The sequence below is a fragment of the Tachysurus fulvidraco genome, chromosome 22 (genome assembly GCF_022655615.1).
Source record: "Tachysurus fulvidraco isolate hzauxx_2018 chromosome 22, HZAU_PFXX_2.0, whole genome shotgun sequence".
Taxonomy (NCBI): Eukaryota; Metazoa; Chordata; class Actinopteri; order Siluriformes; family Bagridae; genus Tachysurus; species Tachysurus fulvidraco.
The window spans coordinates 13,847,533-13,866,198 of NC_062539.1; the positions used below are offsets into that span (position 1 = coordinate 13,847,533).

At 40.4% G+C, this 18,666-nt stretch overlaps 1 protein-coding gene across 1 annotated transcript in view; it reads left to right on the plus strand.

The window, feature by feature from the left end:
* The window catches only part of xkr4 (XK related 4), a 41,233-nt gene extending 27,589 nt beyond the window's left edge, over window positions 1–13,644 (plus strand). The window contains exons 2-3 of the mRNA XM_027142901.2: window positions 2,135–2,334; window positions 11,039–13,644. Of these exons, the coding sequence (XP_026998702.1) occupies window positions 2,135–2,334; window positions 11,039–11,997 (1,159 nt within the window). The 3' untranslated portion in view covers window positions 11,998–13,644. The remainder of the gene's footprint in view (window positions 1–2,134; window positions 2,335–11,038) is intronic.
* The last annotated feature ends 5,022 nt before the right edge of the window (window positions 13,645–18,666 follow it).

Sequence of the window (18,666 nt, forward strand, 5' to 3'; positions counted from 1 at the left end):
CAGCGCTGGAGAGAACTGAAGGAGCAGGAAGTTGGCCACATATTCACAGATTGGAGTTTCCCGAGTCAATAACTCCTGAGCTAAACGCTGTTACTACACAAATAACACCTTTTTTCTATCATAGTAATGTAGAGAGGCAGCTACAACCGCGTTTTGTGTAGTAACAGCGTTTAGCGTTTCTTCGCTTTCTTTCTTTGTAACCACTTTGTGCTAATGTCAGACATGCGCACTGAACACTCTCTCCACCGCATATTGATAAGACACGCCCCTTTCTGCTCATTGGCTACATGTTTGTTTTGATTTTTAGTTTGTTGTTTCGACTAAGTTTTCTGAAGCATTTCTCAAAAATCGGAGACCCTGCCTTTAATTGCATCTGTAGTAGCCACCCATACAGCAAGCTAGGTGTAGTGTTGTGTCACTGACGATTTATGTGGTGTAACACTAGCTAGATAGCTGTTTTGTGAAAATGATGTTATTGAGGTAAACATTGTTATTATATGAGGCAAGTGTGTGGTTAGAGAGTGAAGTTGGTACCTCATAGCAATTAGCATTCCTTACTTACCTTAGCAGCCAATAGATTTACTGCTCTCGGTAAAAATGATTAAAACAACATTTATGAAAAAACCCCCACAAAGAACTAAAGTTACACGGGGGGCACGGTGGCTTAGTGGTTAACATGTTTGACTTACACCACCAGGGTTGGGGGTTCAAGTCCCGGTCCGCCTTTTGTGTGTGGAGTTTGCAAGTTCTCCCCGTGCCTCAGGGGTTCCTCCCCCGGTCCAAAGACATGCATGGTAGGTTGATTGGCATCTCGGGAAAATTGTCCGTACTGTGTGTGAATGAGAGTGTGTGTGTGCCGTGCGATGGGTTGGCACTCCATCCAGGGTGTATCCTGCTTTGATGCCCAATGACGCCTGAGATAGGCACAGGCTCCCCGTGACCCAAGAAGTTCGGATAAGTGGTATAAAATGAATGAACTAAAGTTACAGCTTTTCATCTGACCATCTGACTTTGTTTACCAAAGTGCTGACACTGGAGACTCCTTCCAGATGTCTTGCTAAATAATCATCCCCTTACAGAAAACCTTACCATAACGACAATGTATAATGAGCTGTAACTATAGAAAACATTAGAATGAGCAAATTTGCATAAACCTGCACTACTGTCAAAGCTGCTGTTATAGGATATTAATCAAAATCTCACGGCAAATCAGAATGCAGCATTTGGTAGAGTTGTGGTGTAAACAACTGTTATTAATTCCTTATGGAAAAGAACAATATAATAACATTTTATTTGTTTTTTCATGACAGATGGAATAAAAAAGTGGTTGGTAGTAGACTCTGCTTTTTGGTACCTACTCTGTGTGTGTGTGTGTGTGTGTGTGTGTGTGTGTGTGTGTGTGTGTGTGTGTGTGTGTGTGTGTGTGTGTGTGTGTGTGTGTGTGTGTGTGTCTGTTTGGCTGGTTGCCCATCAGGGATCAGGGTCTGTCTGTTTTTGGCAGAGATGCAGTAGTAAAGCCAAAAGCACTTCAGATATGGAAAGAGTCCTAAAAGTCGTAAAGCCTCCTAGCTGCCGAGTCGCTGAGGCGCTAACTACCTTATCCCTGCCTTAGAGGCAGCAGCTGAGCACTCAGTACTGTAGATCCTCAATCTGGGACAGAGTGGAAACAATGCAGAAATATCACAAATAACTTTGTTTCAGTGCAGCTCAGGTGGAGAAGTTGCTTAGAAATGTGGAATAACACGATTAAGGAACAAACGTTTCAAGACGGATGACAAATTAATTGGAAACAACAACGTAAAGTGGCTTGGTAACTTTGGCACAGATTCTACAAATACTGGACTAATGAACATCACATATAAATATGATTTATACTGTAGATGGAAAAGTGCTGAATTGTTCTGTAGAAGAAATTCCTTGATTTTCCCTGAGCTCCAAATGTTTTTATGCTTCTGCTTCTGAATTTCTACATTTGCCTTTATTGTTTATATCTGTGAGGTTTTAAACCTGAATCCAAGATAAAAAATGTTATAAATGATATTTACAAATTTCCAGTTAAAATAGTATATTTCAGTATACCAGAGTTCTAATTTGAATGATTATAAAACCTCTTCTGGTCCTCTGTGGTCCTCAGGTATTTCCACACCATCTACTTGGGCATCCGGAGCAGGCGCAGTGGCGAGAACGACCGCTGGAGGTTCTACTGGAGGATGGTGTACGAGTATGCTGATGTCAGCATGCTCCACCTGCTCGCTACCTTCCTGGAGAGTGCGCCTCAGCTTGTCCTGCAGCTCTGCATCATCATCCAGACTCACAAACTTCAGGCTGTGCAAGGTGGTGCAATAAATATCATATAATATGCTAATGAAGGCTAGAGACTGATAGTGAATGGTTATAAAGGCTAGTGAAGGCTTATGAACAGCTATTAAAGGCTAGTGAAGGAAGTGTTGCCAGCTAATACAGATTATTTATCTATCTATCTATCTATCTATCTATCTATCTATCTATCTATCTATCTATCTATCTATCTATCTATCTATCTATATATATATTTCTCATAATAATAATAATAATAATAATAATAATAATAATAATAATAATAATAATAATAATAATAATAAAATCTGGCCATTTTTAGGGAACATTTGAGATTTCTTTTTGCAATTTTAATGCTTTATATAAGGGCCCACTTTTTTTTTTTGGAATCTGTGAGACTGTGGGCGGCTCAGCCACACTCCTCTACCCTGCAGTGTGTGTTTGTGTTTAAGTTTTCCAACAGAAAAAAAGCACAGCAAAATCAGTGACTTTTTTCAGGAGATTTGGCAGAACTGTGCACTTTGCACTTGGTCTTTTTTTTTTTTTTTTGTGAGTAAAGTTAGAAGCGCTTGTGCCATTTACACCCAGAGTCTCGCTGATCGATTTCTGAAACTCTGTGTTCTCTCGGCACGACTCGGTCTTATTGATCTTCTACGATAATCCTATTTTTAAGTTCCCTACAACAGAAAAAGCATCTTTTAATGCGTGATTAATGAGTGAAAAAGTGGATTTATCATGAACATTATTACACATTGCATTATTACATATTGCTTAATTAAATAAATAGTGATACGTGGCTACATAGGTACTGGATTTTTATTCAGTACTGCCAATTCTCTCTCTCTCTCTCTCTCTCTCTCTCTCTCTCTCTCTCTCTCTCTCTCTCTCTCTCTCTCTTTCTTTGTTACATTTCAAGCACTGTTCAGCCTCAGGGCCCTTTATAGGAGCTTATTTAAAGTTCGTTGTAAACTCTGCGTAGAGATGGCATGTTTATGGTATTGAAAATGTAATTTAATATGTAATTACGTATTATCGGCCAATGAAATTGTGTTATTTTCCAATTTGACCACAGTTGCGGAGAACAGCGGCTTCACGGCGACTTATGTATAGTCCTGAGTTGTCTATTATGATGCCGTTCTCCTATTTTGTTTTTTTACCCACTGAGGTTTATATTGTCAGTTGTTTTTAGAGCAGATGTAGCTTTATGTGTGAAGGTTATTAATGATTAATAGCGTTTAGTGGTTGCACACACACGCACGCGAACACACACACACACACACACACACACATACACACACACACACAGTAGGTATCCCTTAGAAATAACAATATACCCATTTACACAGACACCATATTGAGTCTCCATATGGATATGAATAGTTTTGTGACTAGGTATCTGACAGTTCTGTATCTATATATCTGTCAGCCCCAGTAAAGGAGGCGTGGCCTATGAATCTGTCAGCCCCAGTGAAGGAGGCGTGGCCTATGAATCTTTCAGCCCCAGTGAAGGGGGCATGGCCTATGTATCTGTCAGCCCCAGTAAACGAGGCATGGCCTATGTATTTTCAGCCCCACTGAAGGATGCGTGGCCTATGTATCTGTCAACCCCAGTAAAGGAGGCGTGGCCTATGTATCTGTCAGCACCAGTGAAGGATGCGTGGCCTATGTATCTGTCACCCGAAGTAAAGGAGGCATGGCCTATGTATCTGTCAGCACCAGTGAAGGAGGTGTGGCCTATGTATCTGTCAGCCCCAGTAAAAGAGGCGTGGCTTACATATCTGTCACCCGAAGTAAAGGAGGCATGGCCTATGTATCTGTCAGCACCAGTGAAGGAGGTGTGGCCTATGTATCTGTCAGCCCCAGTAAAAGAGGCGTGGCTTACATATCTGTCAGCTCCATTAAAGGAGGCATTTCCTATGCGTCTCTCTCTGTCTCTCTCTCTAGTCGTATCTATGGCATATTCTTTCTGATCACAGCACTGACCTAATTATGTTATTGATCCGGATTAATAAAAGATCTTTGTGTTTCTCAGATCATGTGAAGTGTGATGCTTTTAGAGAGTTACTGATATCGCTGCACGTATGCACGTTCCTTCATTTTGGCTTTAGAACAAGAAATGGTGTTTTATGCAGCATTTCATCTTATTTCTACATAGCACCATTTCAGATTCATTCAAGACTATTTAAATGAATGAATGACCTAGATGTGTATAAGCAATTACTGGGTAGATACTGTAGTAGCAGGAAGGATAGATTACAGATTGCTGTTAGTCTGTGCACAGAAAAAAAAAACACAGAGAAGGTGAAGGGAAAGGAGTAAAACATGTCAGCTCAAAGAAATCTGCAGGATAAGAACGCCGCAATTTAAATTGATTTTAATCACCCATTTTAAGTATTTCTGCATGTGTTTATCTCATCATTTCTGAAAACCGAAGAAGTTTACAGAGTACACATCTTACACTGACATTAGTCTGTGCTGGTAGGTCACTGAAATGCACTGTAGCAGATTTATTTATCTATCTTTACTTTGCTATATTCAGATTTGTATTAATTTAATGATTAAAAAAATTAATATGTGATGTAAACAATAAAAATAAATAATATTTCTTTATGATTTTATGTTGAAAAAAAATTATGAAAGATTATTCAATAGGTGCCAAGTAAAAATAAGTAGTGACGTAAATAAATCAAATCTGTTTTCTTTTTTTCTTCCATTTTTTTATTTTAAATAAATAAATAAATAATGGAGCAACATAAATGGACACATTGATCCGATGAATCTCTTTGTATTCTGAGTTTTGGCTATAATTCTTTAAAAAAAAAATTCAGATCATCATTTTTCTTCTGAAATATTAAAGTTGCAACAGTTCCTATTTTTATATGTAGAAATAAAAAGGAAAATGATGATGAAATGATACAAAACAATTTCAAATTAAAAAAAAAAAAAACAATGCTTAAAGCCATGTCTACAGTATGTCTATGTTGCAGGAGGAAATGTCTGAATGTGATTGGATTTGGCCCTTTATAGACACACTGACTACAGAAGATAAATATTGATATTTTTCTATAAGCAGACAGGATTTAGGGACATGTCTTATTGTCTTTTCAACAGAGCAACCTACGGTCTATAAAAACACTAACTTGAGCTAAAATAAACTGCATCAGAGGTTTATTACTGAGGTGGTAATAATAGGTACTAAATTCTTTAAAAGGAGGTCTGACAGAAGACATTGCAGTGAGCTCTCTCTCTCTCTCTCTCTCTCTCTCTCTCTCTCTCTCTCTCTCTCTCTCTCTCTCTCTCTCTCTCTCTCTCTCTCTCTCTCTCTCACTCACTCTCACTCACTCTCACACATGCACAGACACAGATACACACACACACTCTCTTCCCTCTGTGCCTGTCCTGAATTACCGCAGCCTCCACGAAGAGACGGGAGCATTACGTCACCTCCCTGACTCGGCCTCAGTTCCCGTGGCGACCGTCTCCTCAGGATGTGCTGCATGCGCATGAGGGTGGAAAAGAAGGAAGGATGAGGGAGGGAGGGAGAGAGGAAGGGCAAAATTGGTAAAGGAGGAGCAGAAGAAGAAGAAGAGGAGGAGAGTCTGCAAGCATCAGACTGAAGCACAGGGAAGAAAAATTACAGCCTGGCCTCTGCCCGTTAATTATCCCACTTCACAACGTAGTCATTAAACCACATCGGGTTCCTAATGGGCTGGATTTAATCTAAGTGGGTTAAATATATAAATAAGGCATCAAAAATAAGCTCGGTGAACCGAAGATTTGTAAACATACTCTGGCTAGAGTACAAACTAAACGATACACACACAGAGAGCGTCGTGCTTCGGCATCTTTTATAACTCGGGTTGTGTCCGAAAGCTGCAGCCAGAGAACCAGGTCTGATTACTGTCGTCTGTGACACATAAGATGTTCGCATAATTCTGTTCATCCCACCACTCCAAAAAGACAGGACAGCACGGCGGAAGAGAATGAGGACGAAGAGGAACAAACCTGATCTCCTTCAATCTGCTTTGAGGGAAAAAGTAATTAGGAGAGAAGCAAGAGACTGATAGAGCAAGATAAATGTTCCAGTGAGATAGCAAATGAAATGGACTGCGGTGATCCCTGGTGTTAAAGGCCAGAAGAACGAATCGGATTCCATTTCATTCTTTTTTTTTGTTTTTTCCAGAGCACCGTTAGATGATCAAAAAGGTAGATAATCAAAACATAAATAATATTATATCGAATGCGCTTTATCATTTCTATACTAAACAGGCATGGCTCTTGTTTTTTTTTTTTTTTTCTGACAGAACTGAAACAGGAAGTATAAACTTGAACCTTTTCACAAAAAAAAAACACTTAATTTTAATTTGATAATTTTTGTCTTTCTTCTCTAACTTAATAGCTGCTATAACGTAAATGTAAACATGCTTACAGGTAGAAATGGTTTGAAACTTTGACATGAAGGTGTCATTTTCGAGTGAGATGTCGTAAGCGGTGTAACACGAGGCCCTCCTCACATGGTGTGTTGCATTGGACCTGAATGGATGAGATTGTTCTCTCTCTCTCTCTCTCTCTCTCTCTCTCTCTCTCTCTCTCTCTCTCTCTCTCTGTCTGTCTCTCTCGTATAACCCAGTCATTGACGTTTTTATCTTCCCGCTGCGTCTGCATTGCCGGATTTCAGGAAAGGATGAATGAAAGTCATGGCAGTGGCGTCTGCTGATTGTCTGCTGATTGCTCTCTGTTCAGCCGTCCAGATCGTTTTAATCGTCCAGCAGACAGTAGTTAGTTAATCCGACTGGACTTCCTGAAGATGTTTCAGTTCATATAAAAAAAGAAATGTACTATGTATTATGTCACAGCACCTCACCATACTGCTACAGCGATGATGTCATCTCAGTTACACAATTCTGTATTTTGGTCGTTTTATCACATTTTGCGATGTCATCATCATGCCATACTTTTTGAAATACTGTTTTTGTTTGTTAAGGAAATAAGTAAAATACACATTTTAGATGCAATTTAATTTGTAAGCAATCAGTATCATTAAAGGAGGTGTGGCCTCTGTATCTGTCAGTCTCAGTGAAGGAGGTGTGGCCTCTGTATCTGTCAGTCTCAGTGAAGGAGGTGTGGCCTCTGTATCTGTCAATCTCAGTAAAGGAGGTGTGGTCTCTGTATCTGTCAGTCTCGGTGAAGGAGGTGTGGTCTCTGTATCTGTTAGTCTCTGTGAAGGAGGTGTGGCCTCTTTATCTGTCAGTCTCAGTGAAGGTGTGGCATCTGTATCTGTTAGTCTCAGTGAAGGAGGTGTGGCCTCTGTATCTGTTAGTCTCAGTGAAGGAGGTGTGGCATCTGTATCTGTCAGTCTCAGTGAAGGTGTAGCCTCTGTATCTGTTAGTCTCAGTGAAGGAGGTGTGGCCTCTGTATCTGTCAGTCTCGGTGAAGGTGTGGCATCTGTATCTGTTAGTCTCAGTGAAGGAGGTGTGGTCACTGTATCTGTCAGTCTCTGTGAAGGTGTGGCATCTGTATCTGTCAGTCTCTGTGAAGGAGGTGTGGCCTCTGTATCTGTCAGTCTCTGTGAAGGAGGTGTGGCATCTGTATCTGTCAGTCTCGGTGAAGGAGGTGTGGCCTCTGTATCTGTCAGTCTCAGTGAAGGAGGTGTGGCCTCTGTATCTGTCAGTCTCAGTGAAGGAGATGTAGCCTCTTTATTTGTCAATCTCGGTGAAGGAGGTGTGGCCTCTGTATCTGTTAGTCTTGATGAAGAAAGTGTGATCTCTGTATCTGTCAGTCTCAGTGAAAGAGGTGTGACCTCTGTATCTGTCAATCTCAGTGAAGGAGGTGTGACCTCTGTATCTGTCAGTCTCTGTGAAAGAGGTGTGGCCTTTTTGTCTGTAAGTATGTAACCTAGTGAACCAGCATTAATGTATTCAATGTTAGAGATTTAAGCACTTATGTACGTCGCTCTTGATACGGGCATCTGCCAAATGCTGTAAACGTAAATGTCTGTCAGTCTTGGTAAAGGAGGTGTGGCCTTATTATCTGTCAATCTCAGTAAAAGAGGTGTGTTCACTGTATCTGTCAGTCGCAATGAAAGAGGTGTGGCCTTTTATCTGTCAATCTCAATGAAGGAGGTGTGCCCTTTTTGTCTTCTGTCAGTGAAGGAGGTGTGGCCTGTGTATCTGTCAGTCTCAGTGAAGGAGGTGTGGCCTCTGTATCTGTCAGTCTCTTTGAAGGAGGTGTGGCCTCTGTATCTGTCAGTTTCTTTGAAGGAGGTGTGGCCTTTTTATCTGTCAGTCTCGGTGAAGGAGGTGTGGCCTCTGTATCTGTCAGTCTCTTTGAAGGAGGTGTGGTCACTGTATCTGTCAGTCTCAGTGAAGGAGGTGTGGCCTTTTTGTCTGTCAATCTCAGTAAACGATTTGTGGCCTCTGTATCTGTCAGTCTCATTGAAGGAGGTGTGGCCTCTGTATCTCAATCTCATAGAAGGGGGTGTGGCCTTTTTGTCTAATATATAATTTTTTCAATTGAGCTCTTTCAAAAATGCCTCAGTAGTGAATGACTCTTGAACAATAAATTCTTGAGTTTTCAGTCATGTATTATAGTGTAGAAGATCTACAGTGACCCACTGCACCCACTGCGATAATCTGTGGACATAAAGGGCACTTTAGGAAGAAAACAACAATGCATAACCTTTGTGAGTGCACATGTTCAGCACCAGCACCTCCAACAAAAGCTTCAGAAAAATGCAGAAGCACTTTAACAAAGCATTTGCCTCTGTCAGAGAATCAGATGCTCATGTTAGCCGAGTTTTTACGTCTGACCTTGACAAAACACGCAACATATTCACACACTTTCAAAGACATTTCATTCAGTAGGATTTGCAGTGGATCTTATACATTTCACTCTTCTCGCATATACATCCAGCTGGTGTGCTGGTGGACTGACCTCCTGAAATCAGGTGAAGTCCGTGTAGTTTCAGTGATATCAGTTCCTGTTTGGTGTCTGGGCCTTTATCTGTGTTACGCTTCATTTCTCATGGTGGTGCGTGAGAACAGGAAGCCAGGCAGATGAATAATAATCCTGAAACTAATTTAGAGTTTATTCATTTTCTTCAAAAGGAAGTGCATAAGTAGTTTTAAAAAATGTTAAAAAGACACCAGCTCTGTAACTGGAGCTTCCGCACATTTAATAAAAATCACAGGTTCACTGACAGGAAGCTACTAGAAAGGAAGTTGACTTGGAGATCATGTGCAGTCAAAAGCACTCTGATCTCATTCTTTAATGAATAAAGAAAACATCATTGTGGGTAAAATGGTCTGATTCATGGTACCACCATGTCACTGATTATTTGTCTACAACAAGCTCAATGATGTGTTTTTATTTCTTAATTAAGGACTTGATTTCTCTCTGTACATTCGACCTACTTTCTCCTCCGTTCTCTCTGGCTTCCTCTCTTCCTCCTGGAGAGCGATTGCTTCACTACAAGCCCTTAGTAACCATGGTACCCTTCTCCTCATTGAGATCTGGAATGTCTCTCTCTCTCTCGCCTTTCTCTCTTTTTCTTTGCTATAAATTCAGATTTCGCCTGCTTCTAGTTTTCACCATTGTCTCTTTACACTCCATCAAGTGAAATCTTCTCCCATAATCCGCTGCCTCCGTCATCACCGAGCCGCTACCGTGCAGTTAGCATCACGCTCAGACATCATAGAGTCGATCTACAAGCGTAAATAAGTCATCCCTCTGAGGAGACTCTGCGGAGCTAACGGCGTTCAACCCGCCTCATGATTCATTCTCCACATTTCACTTCCAATTTGGTTTGAAGCCTCGGCGCTACTCGGGATTCGTAATTCCACCGAATCGGTAGATGAAGCAGGATGAATGAACCACAGTTGCTAACTTTTATGAGCCTGTTCTTTTTTATTAGCATTTGTGTACTCAGGAACCACAAATGCTCAAAGATGTAATAAAGAATGAACGTATTTGTGGAATTGAACGACCACCTGTTCTTCTATTGCCGTTATCTTTACTTCCTGTATTTAAACTAAAAGCGTTGATCATGTTAGATCAGAATCATTTCATCTAGGAGAACTCCAAAGTAATAATAAATGGATGGTATTTTCCAAAAGCAAATATTTTGTGGATTGTTTTAAAACAATAAAAAATATAATCTGTCCAAAACTATGTATTGTTCAGGGGGAAAAAACAATGCTAGCCTACTGTACTGATCCATAGCTTAGATATTAGCAATGCATTATTATGCTAGCATTACTCAGTAAAGTAAAGACACACACACACACACACACACACACACACACACACACACACACACACACACACACACACACACACACACACACACAAACACATATATAAATTTTGTTAACAGTGTTTCAGAGGTGAAATATAAAGCTAGTCTGTGCTAAACTGATAGTGTCTTAGCTTAAAATACTTGATTAGCTTAAAATGTTGTAAAAGCTAATATTGTAAATAAGGAGTAAATTTAATTAGAGGTTGATTAGCATTCCACAGATGAGTTGATATTATTGGTAACTGTTAGGTTGGCCTTGTGATCAGCTGTGTTAAGGTTAGCATTGTTTAGCGAGCTACTCCACAAATCATTTTCTTCCTAAAGGTTTCCATAGTTTCAGATTTAGCAGGGGTCAGAGGTCAGAAAAAGACAACTGATTGTGTTTCCTTTTAAAAGCTCATGTCTACATTCTCTTGCTGGTTTCAGGAATGACTGCTGCTGCCTCACTGGTGTCCTTGGCTTGGGCTCTGGCATCCTACCAGAAGGCTTTACGAGATTCACGTGATGACAAGAAGCCTGTCAGCTACCTGGCCGTCATTATTCAGTTCTGCTGGCACTTCTTCACCATTGCGGCACGTGTTGTGACCTTCGCCCTATTCGCCTCCGTGTTCCAGCTCTACTTCGGAATTTTCATTGTGCTGCATTGGTGCATTATGACCTTCTGGATCGTTCATTGCGAGACCGAGTTCTGCGTCACTAAGTGGGAGGAGATCGTCTTTGACATGGTAGTGGGGATCATCTACATCTTCAGCTGGTTTAATGTGAAGGAGGGACACACGCGCTGCCGTCTCTTCATCTACTACCTGGTGATCTTGTTGGAAAATGCGGCGCTCAGCGCGCTCTGGTATCTGTACCGCTCGCCGGTGGGCACCGACGCCTTCGCCGTTCCTGCTCTGTGTGTCATCTTTTCCAGCTTCTTCACAGGAATCGTTTTCATGCTCATGTACTACGCTTTCTTCCATCCCAACGGGCCGAGATTTGGACGCTCAGCCAGTCTGAGCCAGCTGGACGATTCCAACGTGAACACCAGCTTTGCCATGCCAACTGAAGGTGCTACCAATTCCCTTCGCTCCAACAGGGGTGGCACACTGGCTAGGGACGCTGATCGTGACGCTAAATACACTGAACGAGATGGATGCGCCCCTGTTTTTCAAGTTCGTCCCACAGCTCCATCCACGCCATCCTCTCGCACGCCACGCGTGGAGGAAACCGTGATCAGAATAGACGTCTGCAGGAACCGATACCCTGCCTGGGAAAGGCACGTGCTGGACCGTGGCATACGCAGAGCCATCTTGGCTATCGCTAACTCTCCCACGCCACCTCGACTACAGTACAAGGATGACATGCTTGTCCAGGAGCGGCTGGAGTACGAGACCACGTTGTAGCTCTACCACTTTTACACAACTCAGTGCGTGGAACCTTATAGTTTATCATCCATTAACAGCAGGACTGTGGCAATAACATGACTAGCCGAGCGGGACTATAGCCCTATAGCATTTAGCCATGATGTTGATTGTCATGGATTGCAAAAAAAAAAAAAATGGAAAAAAACAACAACAACAAAAACAAATAATAATATATATAAAAAAAAAAAGTAATAGGCACAACATGCTCACTCATGTAAAGTTTTTATTTTTCTTTTTTTGGTAGTTTTTAATTTTTTCAATATTGTTTTTTTCCCCATCAGTGTTGAGCAGATATCTAGTCAGGCCATTCATAAGATTATTCAGTGGAGTTAACGCCTCCACACTACTCCTTTTTAGTCGTCTAAATATATTTAGTGTCGTTCAGGCCTTTAAATAATAAATCTGCCATAACGCATTGGGAATGCAGTGGGATTTAAACCATCATTACACAGTGACACTATTAGTCATGTTGGACAACAGGACAAACCGGCGACCAAGTCTCGTGCTGATAAAAAACTTGTGGAGACAAAAAGAAACTCTCCACGTCGAGGGGTGCTAAAACCCTCGAGTCGTCTGACATCAGCAAAACTCTCGCAGTGCCAAAAAAAATCCTGGTCCATAATGGACTCCATAGTGGACATGGTGGACCTGGAGTCTCTGCCAGTAACTGTACATTAAAAAACAGGGCAGCATTTCAGTCATCTACTTGAATATTGTATTAAAAAAAAAAAAAAAAAAAAAAAAGGTGAATGAAAAAAAGCCACGTGGGACTGACCCAGGCTCTAACACACAACTTCTCTCCTGGAGAAGGAACCAGGCCAAGAAATCACTTCCTGGCAGCTCGGCTCACGCTGGCTGATACGGATCCCTCAAGAAAATGCTCACACACACACACACACACACACACACACACACACACGTATGTACTGAGAAACACACACAACATGGAGCCACAATCCACAGCAGCCAAGCCCTCAACTGGAGCCAGGATGGATTCCACCGTCCTCCAAAAGATTAAAGATACAGTGTTCTGCTTGAGTCTGTGTGAACTCGCACGAGTGTTAATGATTACGATTGTGTCCATGTGTGTGTGAGTATGTGTCGGTGTGTATTCGCTCGGCAGTAACCAGACACGATGTCCGCTCCGCCGGGTCACGTGTCGAGTCTACAGAAATACAACATCATATCTTTAAATCTGCCAAAAATCTCACCTGTATATGAAAGAAAAAAAATCTGGTCTCTCTTTCAGTTTAAAGTGCTTCTTAGTATCTTTTTATAGGACGTCTGAAGAAGGCGACGACGTACGGAGACGACGGGAGACGAAGCAGGATGCAGTAGGACAAGCACAAGACTCGAGCACAGCAAAAGTGGTTCCTGTACTGGGAGGAAAAATGTCTGAAGTTCTCGACGCAATCCCGATGGCCTGCGTTGTTAGACTCGGACAAGGGTGTCTGTTGTCTTTCTTTAGAAGTGTGACATTAATCTTTTTCTTTGATTTTATATCAGGATTTTGATGTATTTGTGTATGCGCGCTAGGCATGTGCCAATATTCCCAATATTTGGTTAATATACGATTAATCACACATTATAGACATAAATTCTTTACACTACCCTGTGTTCAGTTCAGATCAAAGTTGTGTGCATGAGCATCTTTTTTTTCTTTCTTTCTTTCTTTCTTTCTTTCTTTCTTTCTTTCTTTCTTTCTTTCTTTCTTTCTTTCGTTCTTTCTTTTTTTTTCCAAAGTTTTTTCATTCATTCATCCTCAGTAAGCAGTTTATCCTGGTTAGGGTTTTGGTGGATCTGAAGGTTATCCTGGAAAGATCAGTGAGGGAGGATGAAGGATCCAAAGAAACACCACATGGACACTGGGAAGTATAGAAACATGTCAAACTCCACACAGAGTGCAACATTGATTCCCACTATTATAAGGTTTTTTATTCCTCTGAGGGGATGAGAAACGATCCCATGCTCCAGTGACCATTTACCGTCTCCGAAATTGGTGCACCAATTTTTGATGCAGTTTGAAGAAAGGTTAAATGACACGATGGATAAAAGTGCTGACTCATCTGAAAGCCTGGTGATGAACAGTTTTCATTTCATTTTACAAAAGCAGACACACAATACACCAATAAACATTTCCAAACTACACTTTTAGAGTAATTAAAGATTTCATGAGGTTTTTTTTGAAAGAATTAATCCCCAGACATTAAGTAGCACAACTTCATGCACAGAAGATCCAAAATGGCGAAGGTATTCATTTTCTCACTATAAATTAATAACTGACTAAAAATAATCCCATAGAAGAAGCAGTACAAAATCACATGATCTAGCTAATGTATAGGCTAACAATTAGCTCAAATCAGGTATGTTTGAAGCAGAAAACTCTGGAAACTCAAGTATAGACTATCTTTGTCTACTTATTGTTGGCTAGCTTGATCTGAAACTGAAACTGCTCCAGCATTGATGCTTTCTCATCATCAAAGCCAAACATTTCTCATTCAGATCTATTTTTAAGTGCACCAACCTTCCCAAGTCAAACTATTATAGCTCGATCGTGTCTTATATCGTAATCTGGAAGCTTAACATCGGTAACATGCGTAGTGCGCACACTGAAATCGATTTACTTTTGTTTTGAACCACACAATGTTTCACTGTAGGCCATTAATCATGTGAAGCTGACTCCGACAGCAGATTTAATCCGACCTACAATTTAAGTTATTTTAAATTAGAATTCCAGTCACGTGTTTCAATGCGATGAAACGAGCTTTCAATCCAAATCCCTTTAAATCCACTAATATAAAAAAACATGTGATTAAAACATTTGATTAAAAATGTTTCATCAAACAATGGCATGAACATTGTACAAATATTTAAAGATACATGCTGAAGCCCATGTCCTTTAGTCAGACTCTTTTTTGTTTTGTTTTTGTTTTTGCTTTTTTATTTATTTATTTATTTATTTATTTATTTATTTATTCATTGCAGTCAGCATTTTCTGTGGGTTTTTTTTTTGTTACATTATTTTCTTTACCCTGACAGAACATTGAGAAAAACTTTGAGTAAGACCTTCAAAAATCTCCCTTAGTGGGACACCAGGAGATTTACGAGCATTAGAACGTGGAAATTTTTACCTACTCAAGCAGAAACATGCCGAAACCTTTCCCAATGATTCCTGAATCTGATTTTGGATGTAACTTTATGCACTGAAATATCTGTGTGTGTTTCAAAAGCAGCCTAATCATGAAACGCTTCCCACGTTTGTTTGTTCAGCCAGTGTGTCAACGTTAGATTCGATCTGTTTTCTCAGCATTGTTCGTTGTTAATGTTCATGTTGACATGGAGGTTGTGCAACTGCTCGACCGAGAGAAGCTCGCTGACCTGTTCCTCTCACCACTGGTGTTCACTGTTTGCTTTTGAATGTCATCCATCATGTCTTTGTAAACAAATCTCTGCTCTTCCATTAATACCCTTCATTAATACGATGCAGTCAAAATTCTGGATACTCGCTTTCAATCATTCCTAATCATGGAACCAGGCTGGAATTCTGGACAGTCGAAATTATTCCATAACTCAACATACGCTTATTCTTCAAACTCGTACCTAATGTCCTTCCATTTGCACTCCATTCAGTTTAGTTTTATTTCTGCATCTGTGGCCTTTGGTTGTTATATATGAAACGTGAGAATGTAGAAATATTGGCTTTTCATTCTGGATTGGTTTCGTGTTGGATTGGATTTCACATATTGATCTTTGAGCCTCTGGTGAATTTTATACTCAGAACACGTGTGATGTATTCAAAGCCTCAAAGCTTCTTCATAACTTAACAAGAGCAGAGTGAGTTGTTGTAAAGATAGCTGGATCAGGTAGCACTTGATAGTAGGAGCTCTGATATTGATATTGTATCACAGATTGGATCACAGTCTTAACATTAAACTACATGAGCCAAAAGATAAGTTCCAGAGTAATGGTGTCTGGTTGCATATGGCCAATCAAGAAAGGACTACTACAGGAACTAATGGCACAGGGAGTTCCTCATCCACAGAAAAGCACCAACTGAAACGGTCACTGCTTCATTTAGTGGAAAAGTTCCTGAAAAGGTTGTAGCAGTGATTAGATTCAATACTTTAAGGAATTAATGGTCCACTGTGGAGATATCTTCATCAAACGATCCACATCAACTCAAAAACGAAAAAGGAGGAGGAAAGTGAAAGACAGGAATGGTGCTGACAAAGGAGGTATAAATAAACAGGTCAGCAGGACATGACGAGCCACGTTGGTAATAACAGGCGGCAGGATCAGTGGTTAGGATGAAGCTGGAACAAACCTAGAAGGTAGATCTTTATCTGTTTGTGGTAGATGTGGTAGCTCAGTGGTTAAGGTGTTGGGCTACTGATCGGAAGGTCATGGGTTCGAAACCCAGGTCCACCAAGCTGCCACTGCTGGGCCCCTGAGCAAGGCCCTTAACCCTCAGTTGCTCAGTTGTAAGTCATTCTGGATAAGGGTGTCTGCTAAATGCCGTAAATGTTTTGACTGAAGCGAGAACATCAAGCTTATCTGAGCACACTTGTCCGCATGCACAAATAACTTCCCTTGGAACTTCTCAGACATTTTCTGAAGATTGCCTCAGTTACTGATGAACCACTGGTCATCAGTTTAGCGGTTAGCTGGTTTAGTGCTTGTTAGTCATCCCACAGTGGTCCGGGCAGGAAACAGGAAGTACGCTCTTTAAAAAGTGACACCTTAGAGGCTCTATGGATGGTTGGCACATGAAGCATTTGAAAGGTTTCTACATGAAGCTCTTTTTCATTACCTTGTTATAGGTTTCCACTTAGAACCTTCTAGGGTTTCTCTCAAAGAACATCGAAACAGGTTACTAGATGGAACCTTAGTGATTAAGGTTCTGGAAAAGTACTGCTTCGGGACTGTATTAGTATTAACCTTGGATCGTAATTTAATAAGCTAACGAATTACAAACACTTAAAGTGATTCTAAAAGGTTTCTTTAAGTGATGGTTCTCAGCTTCCTTCGGAAAGGTTGAAGAACCCCTTTTTTTCTAAGAGTGTAGTTATTAAATGTGTAAGTATGTGGTACCAAATTATTGGTAATTATTTTCTTTTTTAATACCTAGAACCTGTTAGACCTTTAAAATGTCTTTGTACTTGCTAGACCCATGGTAGACCCTTGGTAAATAAAAGGGTCTTCTAAGTTAAAAGGGGTTTATCGGATAATTAATGGTTCTTGATATCCTTTTCAGGACCCGTCCTTGTAGGGAGGTGCTAGAGTAAACATTTTTCTTTGTAAGAGCTTATATATACATATATATATTATATATCATAAAATTTCTAAGTAGTTAACTAGCAGGATGTGTGAAGTCATTGCACCCTTCCTATAGTATTGTTGTGTTCAGGTTTATTTTATAATATAAGCATAAACTACCATTTCTATCTCTCTGGAAAGACTATAAATGGTAATAACCTACCTCAAGATGGTGTAATAAACAGAGCGCCTTCATCTTAAGGTCTTCTTCTTCATGGTTCTCTGGTAGACCCTGGAAGGCTGAATCAATGAGGGTGGATCTCAAACCCTGACTGGATTCTGCTGCCAGATGAAATGGTGATGTAGCCAGGTGGGGGTTCTGCTGTTTATACCCAACTCATTAGAAACTCCGAGCTCAAAACCGGGACTTCAGATATTTTAAACGCAAAGTAGGACTGTCAGGGAGATCTCTTGTTCGTTCGGTTCATTCATTCATTCATTCATTGCTGCTTCTATCACTTTTATTTGCCTTAAATAAACTTTTAGTGGCATGTTTTATAACATCCCTTCATATTTCCCGTGCCGGTGGTGGGGCGAAGTCTTTTTTTTATTCATTTTAGTCGAGTTACTGTGCTTCTACAGCAGGGGGGATTTTACACATGACAACAACTGAGCTGATTTTGCAGCCTAACAATCAAAAGACATCATGATAATAAGGATGATGATGCTAATGATGATGATGATGATGACTGTTACAGTTTGGAAGTGTTGAAAAAGTGGTTCAGAAAGTGTGAATTTTTTTTTTCACTCTTTAATATGACTCAAAGATTCGATTCAAAGATTCGTTCTATTTTCTAACACATCCACAGCCGTCCCTCGCCCTTAGATCGTTAGACTTAGATGATTAGATTAAATAAAATACCATAAGGGGGAAAAAATATATAAAGTTTTGGTCTAATTAGTGGTTATCACCAGAGCACTTGGAAATTAGTACAAGCACAGTAGTTTGATGAACTTTGGCTAGACGTGTTGGAGTTCATACAGTGTACAGATGTTCTCAGAAGCTCGCCGGCAGCCGCGACCCGCAGGCGGCTGTTCAACTGTAAATAAATGTATGCAAATGTACATGTTTAAACGAACATTCCTTTTTTGAGTCCTGACCGTAAAAGGGTGTATGTTGACTAGAAAGCGACGATGAAACGCCAAGAAAATGGCTGTTCCATATGACGTAATACAGATTCAAATCTAAACTAGTGTGGTGTACTTGACGTATTAAATGGGAAAAAAATTGCAAAAAAGATAAAAACCTGTTCATTATTGGTCTAAGTTGCATTGTGTGATGAAAGTGCTTAAAATGCATCGACTCTGTTACCTGATTTTATTGTATATTGA